At 42.1% G+C, this 16,083-nt stretch overlaps 1 protein-coding gene across 3 annotated transcripts in view; it reads right to left on the bottom strand.

Annotated features, from left to right (window-relative positions):
- Positions 1 to 16,083, bottom strand: part of LOC129839863 (potassium voltage-gated channel subfamily H member 1-like) — a 61,225-nt gene that overhangs the window by 29,872 nt on the left and 15,270 nt on the right. For all 3 annotated transcript variants that reach the window (XM_055907555.1, XM_055907556.1, XM_055907557.1), the window contains exons 9-10: positions 7,373 to 7,572; positions 6,536 to 6,788 (exon numbers count right to left, since the gene is read on the bottom strand). In XM_055907555.1, the coding sequence (XP_055763530.1) occupies positions 6,536 to 6,788; positions 7,373 to 7,572 (453 nt within the window). The remainder of the gene's footprint in view (positions 1 to 6,535; positions 6,789 to 7,372; positions 7,573 to 16,083) is intronic.

Below are 16,083 nucleotides of genomic sequence, written 5' to 3'. Positions count from 1 at the left end.
ATTTGCCATACAACAAGTATTTTTACGTAAAGTTTATAAAGAGTTCTTTGGTCAGATTAGGTGAGTGTCCAAAATACCTCCGGACATTCTGGTGAATCGTTGCTACGTATTCCCAATGTATAACCACGATTTGCAGCTCTAAATATGCACATTTTCAAACAAAACATAAATGTATTGTATAACATGATGTTATAAGACTGTTATCTGATGAAGTTGTTCAAGGTTAGTGATTAATTTTATCTCTATTTGTGGGTTTTGTGAAGGCTACCTATGCGGTGAAAATATGCCGTTGTGTGTTTGGCTATTGTGGTTAGCTAATATAAATACATAGTGTTTTCGCTGTAAAACATTTTAAAATCAGAAATGATGGCTGGATTCACAAGATGTTAATCTTTCATTTGCTGTATTGGACTTGTGATTTCATGAAATTATATTATATGATATCCCTGTCCTGTTAGGCTAGGCTATGCTAGTCAGCTTTTTTGATGAGGAGGATCCCGGATCCGGGAGAGAGAAGCGGTAGAGGTTTCTTAATATAGTAACAACCAATTTAGAAAACGACTACTAAGAGTTCACCTTATAACTGTAAAATAGATATGATCATATTTAGTTCTACCATTTGGCACTAATTCATAGAACTGGTGACAGAAAATGTTCTGCCCTGCGTCCTCAGTGACGCCATTCACACACCAGCCGAATCGTTACAACTTCAGCTTTAAGATTTTGTCCGTCTGTGATGAACACAAAGTGGTTATGTTTCACATCTACAAATAATGTTCTTTTTTTTTTATAAAACCATTTGTGTTTGTCATAGGGCAATGGGAATACTTTCTTACAACACGGAAGCTAAGAAGCTCTCAAGTGGTATATGGTTTGTCAGAGTGTGACGTGTCCTTCCACCACAATAACAAAGTGAACTCCCCTCCTGTTCCTGTAAAAAGCTGAGGGATGGGGCTGGAGAAATGTTACCACTCTCAAATTCATAGACAAGCTATGGATGCAAGGACTGACCATCCATGATAAAACAATTCGTTTTAACCATGTTTTGAGGCTATATGGTGTTAGTTTGGATTTACTTTGTTTACATTGAACTTAAACAAGCTTATATTTTGGGTTCTGATGGGGTAAGACAGTTGAACTAAGCTCATGAGCCATTTATACGTTATATTCTTCAAGAATAAATGGGTACATATCATTGATTTATGTCCAGCACTTGATGTAGAAACTGCTGATTGTCCCATTAAAGGGACATTTCACTCATAAATGAAAGTTGTCAGATGTTTCCGGGCCTCGAAAGTACAGTAATTTCAAGATGAAATAACCTCCCACGACATTGGTTGTGTCGATACCTCCCAAATGAATGGAAAAGTTAAGCACGGTCTAATTTCCTGGTTTCATTCGGTGCTCGACTTTTCTATTTATTTGGGGTGGAGGAATACAGCTGGATCTACACATTGTCACGTGGTTTCATCTTGACATTAGATTACTTTCGAGGTCTGAAAACATTTGACAAACTTTGATTTGAAAGGGAAATGAATGTCCCTTTTTGATTCATTGACAGACAAACAGCTTGTCATTGTGTCACCATGGCTTGCTTTTTGGGAGACCCTTTCTTCCCTTGGATGATATTTGAGGTGATCTGTGAAAAATGGGTATGACAAGTCAAATGTAATCCGCTCAAGCCACATCTGGCACAAATTGCTTTAATGACACGTTACTCATACTAACCCAAAGAGAAGAGTAAATGAACATACACGACTAGGTAACATTAGCTATGTAAATAAAATCGTTTCCGCATTCTTACAAATGTAGCGGAATGCTGACGTTTAGCTGATCCATAGCTAGATAGGAGCTTTTAGGCTTACACTAGCTACCATATAGGTACCTTAGAACAAACCAGGCTTCATTTTATCAATTTCATGGAAGTCATTATATTAGGTGGTTGGCCCGAACCGAAAACCTGAACTTGATCAATTCCCGAGTTTTTTTTGTATATGTATTTTATGTATATGACCGTAAAAACATTCTTATGACTATAACATTTGTTGGCACCTTCAATTCTTGAACATTTTCTTATAAGAAGTGTATTTCACAGTTGTACAATGTGCTCTGCAATAAGATTTATAAACCAGACGAGTTCTTAAATAGCAGCTGCCCAACACCATGGTGGGCATGCATCATGTTGGATGCATTGGAATGTAAGGTATGAACAATAATAAAGAGCCTGTAAGCTTATAGAAAAAGCAGTTGGGAAATTAATATTTCTTTCAAATACTAAAATGTTCAGTGAATGCGAGTATATTTAGTTGGTTTAAATGATTTACTTTTCTACTAACCTAGAAGTTGACGGTGCCAAAATCTTGCTAATCCATTCATTATTCTACTAACTATGACCGTGTGTGAGTCATGTTTTCGTTTTCCATAATCTAAGTTTCATTCCTATACTGTACATATGATCAAAGACCACCGTTACAAATAGTGTTTCACCCTTTATTGAGTACGGAGACAAATAGCAAAGGTGTCTCGAGCAGTATTTGAAGTATCTAAATATAGTGTAACCTACCAATACATGTATATCAAGTACCGTGGAGGTAACAATCTTACAATATTGCAGACCAGAAATGAAAGCTTTACCATCTATGCCAAAAGCCTGGGCCTCTGATGGAGACGTTACAACTGTCATCACGGCATGCTTCAGTATTCCCCCTTCTCTCTAGGAGCGTTGTGTGCCCAGGCCCCATAGGCATATCGAAAGGATCCCAACCCTGGTCACCAATGTAGCTGACGGATGTAGAGAGAGACAAATGCCTTAGCAGAATGCACTCTAAAGCTTGTGTGGTCCAGAGACGAGAACTACCATCTATGGCGAAAGCCTGGGTTTCTGACTGGGGCAATAGAATTCTCCCCACCGCATGTTACAATAATCATCTATTTGTTACCTGTTGAACTGAGACGCTCAAACAAGCACGTGTATCTGTAGTTGGTGTTCTTTAACTCTGAAATGCACTACACCGTGTAAGACAAACCCCACAAAGAAAAGACAACAGGCAAATGCATATGCAGTCTCAATGTCTAAACAGTGACGGCAGGGTTAGTTTAAACTGCAGTACGGATAGCACTTGGTTGATCTCTTGGAGCAGGACACAGGAGAGCTGAATAGATCATGCGAGACACAAGTGAGAGACAAGAATAAAACAAATCACAGTGAAGGAATGTAGTTTGTGAGCTAGATAAATAAACACTCTGACAGTCTGAGGCAGGGTGCTCTGCAATCATCCTACTCCAACTATTGACAGGCATAATGTGACATTTCTTATTACTCCGTATGGATTAAATGAGTGGGTCCTGCCTTGATGACTGTATTAGATTTACACTACTTGTCCTATAGATTTTTGTAGTCTTAAATTATCACTTGAAATAAACTGATAGCTAAAACGCTCCTCGTCTCAGAATGACATGCTAGCTAGTGATAAAGCTATCTGCTTCTGCATGCTAGCAACATATCTACTTGTTGTAACTAGCTAGCTAACTCGCAAGCTAGCTACATTACCAATGTTGCGGTGTTCTAAATTGGGAGTAATTTTACAGCTTACATTGATGGTATCGTGTTTCTATAACTAAATAGTTCGATTACAAAAAATACAAAAAATACACTTTACCTGATAGCAGTATTGTCGGACAGCAATCTCTCTCGAGGTTTCACCAGCTGTTTACTACCTTTAGATACGGACAACGTGATTGGCTGACATGATCAGCCGAGATAATAACATGGATAGTACACAAGTTTTTTTTTTTTTTTTATCGGTAAAACACGTTTTAAAAAATACGGAAAATATATGTACATTTCAGCCGTTTCAAAATCATTGCTATTACAATTTTACTGTACGAGTGTTGTCTCAACAAGACAATTCTGTTGATACAGTGCTTAGAGGGGCAACGTTTGAGAGTGTCGAAACGTGACAAACTCGCAAGTTTACATTCCAGTATATCTGTAGCTGAGGGTATTACTGCAAAAAGTCTAGTAAGTGTGAAGACCCTAGTAGTGCGGGATATTCTCCTACTAATTTCTTGAAGGTTAAGTCCCTGCTAGAGGGAGAAGGCAATCCAAATATTTATCCCTCGCGTAAATACGAGCTCCATCGTGATAACCAGTCTTCTCGCTTGACGATTTGGGGGAAAAAACAATCACCGAAAGGATGCAGAGAGCAGCCCTAGAGTATTGTAAATTCATCATCCCACTTCCTACCAGCGTTTTTCTGTCTCAGTGACACAGCGAATCTCTGAGGATGAGTTATCAGACCATCATGCATCTAACAGAGGTCTGACTCAAGAGTGCCTCTTCTCTCTTAAGATAAAGGTTCTCTGTTGTAAGTCTATTTGGAAGACACTACATGAGCACAGCATAACACCTGCAAAATAAATGTATATATTTTTTATTATTATATCACACAAGCATTTAAAAATAATATCAACCACTACAGGTTGACACACATATGGCATGTTTGTTCCTATATAGTGGGGTGGCTAAACTGAAAACTGACTCAATTGTAATAGAGCAGGGGTTTCAAAATCTGGTCCCGGTGTTGTGCCGAAAACCTCCCCCCCCCCCCCCCCCCATTCACGTGAACGCACTCAATTCTTCATTGCTGTGACTTGCTTGCTAGTTGAGATTTCTGATCACATTAGGCTGCGTTTCATTTTCTTGCCTGCCAAAATTCTCCTCCCCTTCTATCTTGGGAGTGCAAGGCCTGGCACACTTCAGAATAATTTTGGTAGCTCATGTTGACGAATAGTGTGTGCCACAGAAAGTATTTGACTCTAGCCACCAAATTAAGAAAATTAGATGGGGGGGGGGGGTTCCTGCCAAAATTCTCCCCCCTTCTAATTTTGGGACTGCAAGGCCTGGCACACTTCAGAATCATTTTGGAAGTAACACAATGTAAACTGATGAGCACATGCCATGGTCTCCTCTAGTTCATATTGCTTTTATAATGTTAGCAAAGCATAAACAAGTGATTATATATGCCATTATAATTATGCCTTAATTAATTGACTTGATGGATCAGTTAAAAACAGTGGTAAAACATATCTTTATGATTCTGGTGGTCAGTGACTTTATGTCAATCCATGGAAATCCATGGAGCATGATGAATTTTCGGTTTGTGAAGAGAATAAAGACGTTTATTATGTTATATTACGAGGATTGCTGGAGCGCACCTGATTAGTAGGGCTAAGTATGAACATTTTAGAACAATTGTGAAAAAAATAATTTTAAAGTGAGATGAGAAAATATGGTTCATATAGCTATTACGTAATCCATTTTTGTCCGTAAGGCAAAATATTGTGGTGGCGCAACATTGCGATGTTAAGTTTATTTATTTAAATGTTTGATCTTTCATTTTTTTTTAAGAAGTTCTCATGCTAGAAAAGGTTGGAGAACCCTGCTGTAGACCTCTTCACATCAGGTCCCAGACAACAGAGCTTCAGTATACTCTCAAAGTATCATTTCAGAAAGTGTCATTTGTCTTCATTTGACTTCTCATGTGGTTGAACACAGATGTAGGATCTTAATCATTCAGAATTTTTTTATTGACCACCCTGTTGCAGAACTTTCCTGCAATGCAGATATTTTTTACTTGTAGTGTATGAAGTTTAAAAAAGGCTTCTGAAGTTTGTAATTTCCACTTTGAAATTCCAGACTCGATTTTCAGACTGGATTTGTGTCAACCCCTACAAAAAAAATTCCATCATAATCTACATAATAATTCACATTTCCTGTTGCTGCAGGATTATTTTCCTGCTGTAGCAAAGTGGCTCAAATTAAGATCCTACATCTGTACGTCACCTCCAGAGATCCACACAAAGCAGATTTTGTTTATTAGAGTTAGGACTACACAACATTTCACAACATTCGTTTCCGCATAATAACGGGTTCACGAGAATCGCCCTGAGGGGTTGCACAGATATTGTCACTGCTCTCATGAAAGTAAAAAGCATGCGACTCAAAAAAATAGGCCCTTGAGCATACTTCCTGAACAGATTGTACAGAGAATAGGGACGCTTTTATTCACTTTTCATTAACATTAAAAAGAAGCACCGATGTAATTTGCTATTTTGAGGCTGGCTTATGCTTTAAAGCAGCAGACGTGAACCGACATCAAGGGGTGGATCTCCGCAATCAGAGTCTCTATTGTCGTCTTGAATACTAATGTGATGCCTTAATACCTTACAGTCAGGTGTACACAAACAGGAAACATGCTTTTCAGCGCAATCCACTTTACTCTCACCTCAGTTTCACCAAATGAGCAATATGCCAGGTCCATCAATGCTCTATGCATTTAAAGGTCACTAAGTGTAATATGGTCATGAAAACACAGCATTTTATAATGCAATTGTTTTTCGAGTGTCAGATATTGACTATACATACAGATACCAAAGATGGCCTCTTGACCATGTCTCCCTCTGGTCTTCTGGCCTCAATGACACTTCCTGGATAAATGAAGGTTTAAAAAATTAAGAATAAATAAACCCTCACCTAATATGGCCACAACCTCATCGTCCTGGATGACCTCCAAGGACCCGGACACCACGAAACAGAGGCTGTCGACACTTTCGCCCGCGTGGTAGATGAGGTCTCCAGGGGCACTGTGGGTGGTCTGGAACTCCATGGCCAGGGCCCGTAGGCACCCGTCGCTCGCCAGTCGGAAGGCTGGGTGCTCCTTGAACACCTTTCTGTTGAGATGGACGCAAATGTCCGCCCGCATGTCCTTGGGGCAGATCTGCAACACCTGCGGGAGAGGAAGGTTACTTATACATATTTACAAATTGGTTGTGTGTATTTTCTTCGTGGAGTTGATAAACATCCACAGATAGGGCACTGACAGCTGTTAGTGTAGCTAGCTAGCATGCTAACCTTGTCTAACTAGCTAATGTTATGGTGTTGCTTTTTTTTTTTTCATATTCCAGTTCTATGGCTGGAGCTGGATTTGTCATAAGCATTGATTTTATTTATATATTGAACCTTTATTTAACTAGGCAAGTCAGTTAAGAACACATTCTTATTTACAACGACGGCCTACCCCGGCCAAACCTGAATGATGCTGGGCCAATTGTGCGCCACCCTATTAGACTCCCAATCACGGCCGGATGTGATATTGCCTGGATTTGAACCAGGGACTGTAGTGACACCTCTTGCACTGAGATGCAGTGCCTTAGACGCTGCGCCACTCGGGAGCCCAATTAAGGGAAAAGTTTGCCACAGATGGAAACCACTGCCCTGTCTTTGACTTCGCCATATATTGTTATCTACAAAGTTGCATACTGTGAGATGGTAACAAAATGGTATGGAAGTTTTCAGCCATGTTTGCGTTACCTTGTCTGTATCGATGCCTCTAGACATGGACCATGTAGAGACAATGTAGTCCATGACGCGTTCACTGAGGCCCTTTGGCACCTGGTAGAGCTTGAGGAAGTCGCGGACGCTGTTGAGCATCTCGTGGTAGCGGTTGGTGTTGGCGTACATCTGCTGGAAGATGGTGGTCACATTACCGAAGATGGTGGCATACAGGAGTGCTGGAAAAGACCAATAAAGAGTGTGGTCAATGTGCTGGCAAATATGGCATACTGTAGATGTGTCCACTAAAGGATTCTAGCAAACGGGACCCTTCAAATTATGAGCTGGTAAGAATAATGGTTTTGAGTTTATTAGCATTTTCCCACTGACAAGACTGTTCTGTGTATTATTAATAGTGAAAGAACAGAACACTAGAGACCCAAAGGAACCATTCGTGATCTTCTCTTTTGGCAGACAACAGTCTGTAAATCTATCACAATAACATCCCCATATTCACAGTCCTAACTTGGAAACATCATTATGTGCCCTTGCAAATGCAGCGATGTGTGTAGCAAAACAAGTGGCATGTTACATTTATCATATCTTCTTCTACACGCACATTATCTCTCATTGGTCATAATGGGATTTGGGGGATGGTCTGTAAAGACAAATGGTGTCACGCTCCCTCTCACTTCCCACTGACTGCTGACCAAATCCGCCATCTCTCATTCTGTGTCTCAATCCCGCAGCTATCCAATCAATATCGGCTCTCACAATTCATACCCAAGTCAGCACTTTGCCTGAGAATGTGTCGCCCTATTCCCCTTCCAGTGTCCCACTCCTCCACAGCAGGGTCAGAGAAATCAATAGAGGTCCTGTCAACCATTAGTGATGACACTGGTGGCATCCATTTTCAAGGGAAGTGAAACATAGTGCTCGTTTTCAATCGTTCAGGTGGCACACCAAAAGCTGAAAAATTACTGGCTTTATTATAACCAAAGGGTCATCATAATTGTTAAACTGAAAAGGATATTGAGCAACCTTGCCAAAGGACGTTTTAGAAGGTGGATGACATGACTATATTATTGTTGTTGCTGACGCAATCGATCCTCGCAGAGGCAGCGAGCGGAGCACAACGGGTAAACAGTCAGGGAGACGAGAGGGCCTGTCATATACACAATGGGGCAGCGCTCAGAGGCATTAGGCTGGGCTAAAGACGTCTGTCATTTTCCCAGCCGCAGCAGTGATGAGGGATGGGCCAAATAGACCTGTCTGATCAAGCCACAGAACTGAATTAAGGGTAGCCGCCTGTGATAAAAATGCATTAGGATACTGCTGACTACTGTTAAATGCAACAGCTTGGGACTGTACTGACAACATACACTAAGCTGGATCATTCAGTTATCAGAAGCAATTTAAGGGTGTCATTTAATTGTAACTGGATTCAGAGACTTGTCCCGAAGCCACTCCTGCATTATCTTGGCTGTGTGCTTAGGGTCGTTGTCCTGTTAGAAGGTGAACCTTCGGCCCAGTCTGAGGTCCTGAGCACTCTGGAGCAGGTTTTCATTAAGGATCTCACTGTACTTTGCTCCGTTCATCTTTCCCTCGATCCTGACTATTCTCCCAGTCCCTGCACCTGAAAAACATCCCCACAGCATGTTGCTGCCACCACCATGCTTCACCGTAGGGATAGTATTGGTCAGGTGATGAGCAGTGCCTGGTTCCATCCAGACGTGTCCCTTGGCATTCAGACCAAAGAGTTCCATCTTGGTTTCATCAGACCAGAGAATCTTGTTTTTCATGGTCTGAGAGTCCTTTAGGTGCCTTTGGAAACTCCAAGCGGGCTGTCATGTGCCTTTTACTGAGGAGTGGCTTCCGTCTGGCCACTCTACCATAAAGACCTGATTGGTGGAGTGCTGCAGAGATTGTTGTCCTTCTGGAAGTCTCTGGAGCTTCTGGAAGGTCCTGAAGCTCTGTCAGAGTGACCATCGGGTTCTTGGTCACCTTCCTGAACGATTGCTCAGTTTGGCCGGGCAGCCAGCTCTAGGAAGATTCTTGTGGTTCCACACGTCATCCATTTGAGAATGATGGAGGCCACTGTGTTCTTAGGGACCTTCGATACTGCAGAATTTTTTTGGTACCCTTCTCCAGATCTGTGCCTCGACACAATCCTGTCTCAGAGCTCTAAGGACAATTTCTTCGACCTCATGGCTTGATTTGTCCTCTGACATGCACTGCCAACTGTGGGATCTTATATAGACAGGTGTGTACCTTTCCAAATCATGTCCAATACATTAAATTTACCACAGGTGGACTCCAATCAAGTTGTAGAAACATCTGAAGGATAATCAATGGAAACAGGATGCACCTGAGCTCAATTTCGAATCACAAAGCAAAGGGTCTGAATACTTATGTAAATAAGGTATGTTTTTTAATTGTAATAAATTTGCAAAAAAATCTAAAAACTTTTTCGCTTTGTCATTATGGGGTATTGTGTGCAAAAAATATATAATTTAATACATTTTAGAATAAGGCTGTAATGTAACAAAATGTGTAAAAAGGGAAGGTACCTGAATACATTCCAAATGCACTGTATGTATGTATGTATATACACGTGTGTGTGTGTGTGTGTGTGTGTGTGTGTGTGTGTGTGTGTGTGTGTGTGTGTGTGTGTGTGTGTGTGTGTGTGTGTGTGTGTGTGTGTGTGTGTGTGTGTGTGTGTGTGTGTGTGTGTGTGTGTGTGTGTGTGTGTGTGTGTGTGTGTGAATGTACACTGCCGTTCAAAAGTTTGGGGTCACTTAGAAATGTCCTTGTTTTTGAAAGAAAATAAAAAATGTTGTCCATTAAAATAACATCAAATTGATCAGAAATACAGTGTAGACATTGTTAATGTTGTAAATGACTATTGTTGCTGGAAACAGCAGATTTTTAAAATGGGATATCTACATAGGCATAAAGAGGCTCACTATCAGTAACCATCACTCCCGTGTTCCATTGTCACGTTGTGTTAGCTAATCCAAGTTTATTATATTAAAAGGCTAATTGATCATTAGAAAACCCTTTTGCAATTATGTTAGCACAGCTGAAAACTTTTATCGTTGTTAAAGAAGCAATAAAACTGGCCTTCTTTAGACTAGTTGAGTATCTGGAGCGTCAGCATTTGTGGGTTCGATTACAAGCTCAAAATGGCAAGAAACAAATACTTTTTTCTGAAACTCGTCAGTCTATTCTTGTTCTGTGAAATGAAGGCTATTTCATGCGAGAAATTGCCAAAGAACTGAAGATATCGTCCAACGCTGTGTACTACTCCCTATACAGAACAGCGCAAAATGGCTCTAACCAGAATAGAAAGAGGAGTGGGAGGCCCCGGTGCACAACTGAGCAAGAGGACAAGTACATTAGTGTCTAGTTTGAGAAACAGACGCCTCAACTGGCAGCTTCATTAAATCCTCAACTGGCAGCTTCATTAAATGGTACCCGCAAAACACCAGTGTCAACGTCAACAGTGATGAGGCGACTCCGGGATGCTGGCCATTTTACAATTTTACATTGTAGAATAATAGCGAGACATCAAAACTATGAAATAACACATATGAAATCATGTAGTAACCAAAAAAGTGTAAAATAAATCAAAATATATTTGAGATTTTTCAAAGTAGCAATCCTTTGCCTTGACGACAGTTTTGCACACTTTTGGCATTCTCTCAACCAGCTTCATGAGGTAGTCATCTGGAATGCATTTCAATTAACAGGTGTGCCTTGTTAATTTGTGGAATTTCTTTCCTTCTTAATGCGTTTGAGCCAATCAGTTGTGTTGTGACAAGGTAGGGGTGGTATACAGAAGATAGCCCTATTTGGTAAAATACCAAGGCCATATTATGGCATGAACAGCTCAAATAAGCAAAGAGAAACAACAGTCCATCATTACTTTAAGACATGAAGGTCAGTCAATACGAAACATTTCAATAACTTTGAAAGTTTCTTCAAGTGCAGTCGCAAAAACCATCAAGCGCTATGATGAAACTGGCTCTCATGAGGACAGCCACAGTAAAGGAAGACCCAGAGTCACCTCTTCTGAAGAGGATAAGTTCATTTGAGTTAACTGCACCTCAGATGGCAGCCCAAATAAATGTTTTGCAGAGTTCAAATCAAATCAAATTGTATTAGTCACATGCACCGAATACAACAGGTGTAGACCTTACTGTGAACTGCTTACTTACAAGCCCTTAACCAACAATGCAGTTAAGAAAAATACAAAAGAAACAAAAGTAACAAATAATTAAAGAGCAGCAGTAAACTAACAATAGCGAGGCTACATACAGGGGGTACCGGTACAGAGTCAATGTGCGGGGGCACCGGTTAGTCGAGGTAATTGAGGTAATATGTAAATGTAGGTAGAGTTATTAAAGTGACTGCATAGATAATAAACAGAGTAGCAGCAGCGTAAAAGAGGGGGGGGGCAATGTAAATAGAAGCCTCTTGGACCTAGACTTGGCGCTCCGGTACCGGTTGCCGTGCGATAGCAGAGAGAACAGTTTATGATGAGGGTGGCTGGAGTCTTTGACAAGTTTTAGGGCCTTCCTTTGACACCGCCTGGTAGGATGTACTGGTGATGTACTGGGCCGTACGCACTACCCCTTGTAGTGCCTAGCGGTCGGAGGCCGAGTAGTTGCCATACCAGGCAGTGATGCAACCAGTCAGGATGCTCTCGATAGTGCAGCTGTAGAACCTTTTGAGGATCTGAGGACCCATGCAAAATCTTTTCAGTCTCCTGAGGGGGAATAGGCTTTGTCGGGCCCTCTTCAAGACTGTCTTAGTGTGCATGGACCATGTTAGTTTGTTGGTGATGTGGACACCAACGAACTTGAAACTCTCAACCTGCTCCACGACAGCCTGGTCGATGAGAATGGGGGTGTGGCTCAGTCCTCCTTTCCTGTAGTCCACAATCATCTCCTTTGTCTTGATCACGTTGAGGGAGAGGTTGTTGTCCTGGCACCACATGGCCAGGTCTCTGACCTCTCTATAGGCTGTCTCATCATTGTCGGTGATCAGGCCTACCACTGTTGTGTCATCAGAAAACTTAATGATGGTGTTGGAGTTGTGCCTGGCCATGCAGTCATGAGTGAACAGGGAGTACAGGAGGGGACTGAGCACGCACCCCTGAAGGGCCCCCGTGTTTAGGATCAGCGTGGCGGATGTGTTGTTACCTACCCTTACCACCTGGGGGCGGCCCATCAGGAAGTCCAGGATCCAGTTGCAGAGGGAGGTGTTTAGTCCCAGGGTCCCTAGCTTAGTGATGAGCTTTGAGGGCACTATGGTGTTGAACGCTGAGCTGTAGTCAATGAATAGCATTCTCACATAGGTGTTCCTTTTGTCCAGGTGTGAAATAACAGTGTGGATTGAAATAGAGATTGCGTCATCTGTGGATCTGTTGTGGCGATATGCAAATTGGAGTGGGTCTAGGGTTTCTGGGATAATGGTGTTGATGTAAGCCATGCCCAGCCTTTCAAAGCACTTCATCGCTATAGACGTGAGTGCTACGGGTCGGTAGTCATTTAGGCAGGTTACCTTAGTGTTCTTGGGCACAGGAACTATGGTGGTCTGCTTGAAACATGTTGGTATTATAGACCCAGACAGAGAGAGGTTGAAAATGTCAGTGTAGACACTTGCCAGTTGGTCAGCGCATGCTCGGAGTACACGACTAGTAATCCGTCTGGCCTTGTGAATGTTGACCTGTTTATTGACGCTTTGCCTGTTTGATGGTTCATTGGATGGCATAGCGGGATTTCTTATAAGCTTCCGGGTTAGAGTCTCGCTCCTTGAAAGCGGCAGCTCTACCCTTTAGCTCAGTGTGGACGTTCCCTGTAATCCATGGCTTCTGGTTGGGATATGTACGTAGAGTCACTGTGGGGACGACGTCATCGATGCACTTATTGATGAAGCCAGTGACAGATGTGGTGTACTCCGGAAGAATCCCGGGACATATTCCAGTCTGTGCTATTAAAACAGTCCTGTAGCTTAGCATCTGCTTCATCTGACCTCTTTTTTTATTGACCGAGTCACTGGTGCTTCCTGCTTTAATTTTTGCTTGTAAGCAGGAATCAGGAGGATAGAATTATGGTCAGATTTGCCAAATGGAGGGCGAGGGAGAGCTTTGTACACATCTCTGTGTGTGGAGTAAAGGTGGGCTAGAGTTTTTTCCTTTCTGGTCGTACATTTAACATGCTGGTAGTAATTAGGTAAAACAGACGTAAGTTTCCCCGCATTAAAGTCCCCGGCCACTAGGAGCGCCGCCTCTTATTTGGTGTTTTCCTGTTTGCTTATGGCCGCATACAGCTCATTGAGTGCGGTCTTAGTGTCAGAATCGGATTGTGGTGGTAAATAGACAGCTACGAAGAATATATATGAAAACTCTCTTGGTAGATAGTGTGGTCTTCAGCTTATCATGAGATACTCTACCTTAGGCAAGCAAAACCTTGAGGCTTCCTTAGATATCGTGCACCAGCTGTTGTTTACAAATATACATAGACCGCCATCCCTTGTCTTACCAGAGGCTGCTGTTCTATCCTGCCGATACAGTGTGTAAAGTGTAACCCGCCAGCTGTATGTTATTCATGTTATCACTCAGCCACGACTCGCGATATATCCGTCTTTTTCTCCTGCGAATGACGGGGATGAGGGCCTTGCCGGGTGTCTGGAGTAAATCCCTCTCGTCCGACTCATTAAAGAAAAATTATTCGTCCAGTTCTAGGTGAGTAATCACTGTTCTGATGTCCAGAAGCTCTTTCCAGTCATAAGAGACAGTAGAAGCAACATTATGTACAAAATAAGTTACAAACAATGCGAAAAAAACAACAAAATAGCACGGTTGGTTGAGAGCGCAGAAAACGGCAGCCATCCCCTCCGGCACCATTACTTAGTAACAGACATCTCAATATCAACTGTTCAGAGGGGACTGCGTGAATCAGGCCTTCGTGGTCGAATTGCTGCAAAGAAACCACTACTAAAGGAAACCAATAATAAGAAGAGACTTGCTTGGGCCAAGAAAAATGAGCAATGGACATTAGACCGGTGGAAATCTGTCCTCTAACCACCGTGTCCTTGTGAGACGCAGATTAGGTGAGCGGATGATCTCCGCATGTGTAGTTCCCACCGTGAAGCATGGAGGAGGAGGTGTGATGGTGTGGGGGTGCTTTGCTGGTGACACTGTCTGTGATTTATTTAGAATTCAAGGCACACTTAACCAGCATGGCTACCACAGCATTCTGCAGCGATACGCCATCCAATCTGTTTTGCACTTAGTGGGACTATAATTTGTTTTTCAACAGGACAATTAGCCAAAACACACCTCCAGGCTGTGTAAGGGCTATTTCACAAAGAAGGAGAGTGATGGTGCTGCATCAGATGACCTGGCCTCCACAATCACCAACCTCAACCCAATTGAGATGGTTTGGGATGAGTTGGACCGCAGAGTGAAGGAAAAGCAGCCAACAAGTGCTCAGCATATGTGGGAACTCCTTTAAGACTGTTGGAAAAACATTCCAGGTGACTACCTCATGAAGCCGGTTGAGAGAATGCCAAGAGTGTGCAAAGCTGTCATCAAGGCAAAGTGTGGCTACTTTGAAGAATCTAAAATATATATACTTTTTTGGTTACTACATGATGTGTTATTTCATAGTTATGATGTCTTCACAATGTAGAAAATAGTACAAATAAAGAACACCCATTGAATGAGTCAGTGTGTCCAAACTTGTGACTGGTACTGTATATCGGAAAATGAACGCAGCAATTGGTTTCACTGAGGATCTGAGATTCTGAGGTTGATTCGAGTTCTTATTTTACAGTAGTGGAACCCTCTACATGTGATATATGTCACGCTAACGAGTCGAAATGTAACCAGGCTTTGAGGCTAGGAGAAACTGGGGTAGTGAAACTATGCTGTGTGAGGTCTGCCAAACCAGATGCTTTCATAGAGAACTGGATCGTCTATTTTTACCATTGGATTCTTGAGCCGGCTCATGAAGTAGTCTCAGGTACTCAGTGCATCAATAAAAAGACCAGTCCAAGTAATAAGGCACAGCCGATTAGAGTCATTTTTGATTGTTAACATGTTCACAGATTACTACGCTAATGACCTAACATGGTCCACCTGGACGTTGGTTGCTGTAGCAACGAGTTCCCACAAATCGAGTACCGTGCAGTGGCCCTAACACTCAGTGTTTTTGATTGTCCGTGGCACACGTTAAGTGTGACTCCTACTGTACTGGCCCTGGGTGCCAAGCGCCAGAACAAACATTCTACGTGGCATTTTTCGACTGACTTAAAATTGCTGACAACTCAGAATCAGTATAAACTGGCACTAGGATTTGATCAAGGGGTCATATGGGCTCATAAAATGGCTTTCAATGCACTACATTGGCATCGTTATGCTGATACATAATAGCCATGGTCTTCAGCCAAGTCTCCCTGATTTAGCTCATATTTCTTTTCTGAATGGGTAGAGTCCTGTATTCCCCCTCCCGTTGGGCGCATCACAGAAGTGACAGCTCCCACTGAGCGAGCAATGAGTCAAAGAAGGGAAAATGTGTACCATGACAAAATAGGCAGTTTACTATTCACATGCAAAGCAATTGGTTGACATTTTGAAAAGGCAATACCTGGCAGCATCTGCTATATACAATAGGGAGCCGTTTGAAATCATGACACTTTAAATGTATATGAAGTGACTTTGCTCATTTCAGTCAATTCCT

The sequence above is a fragment of the Salvelinus fontinalis genome, chromosome 40 (genome assembly GCF_029448725.1).
Source record: "Salvelinus fontinalis isolate EN_2023a chromosome 40, ASM2944872v1, whole genome shotgun sequence".
Taxonomy (NCBI): domain Eukaryota; kingdom Metazoa; phylum Chordata; class Actinopteri; order Salmoniformes; family Salmonidae; genus Salvelinus; species Salvelinus fontinalis.
Note: the sequence above shows the minus strand (reverse complement) of the source record. Positions and strands in the feature narration are given on the sequence as shown.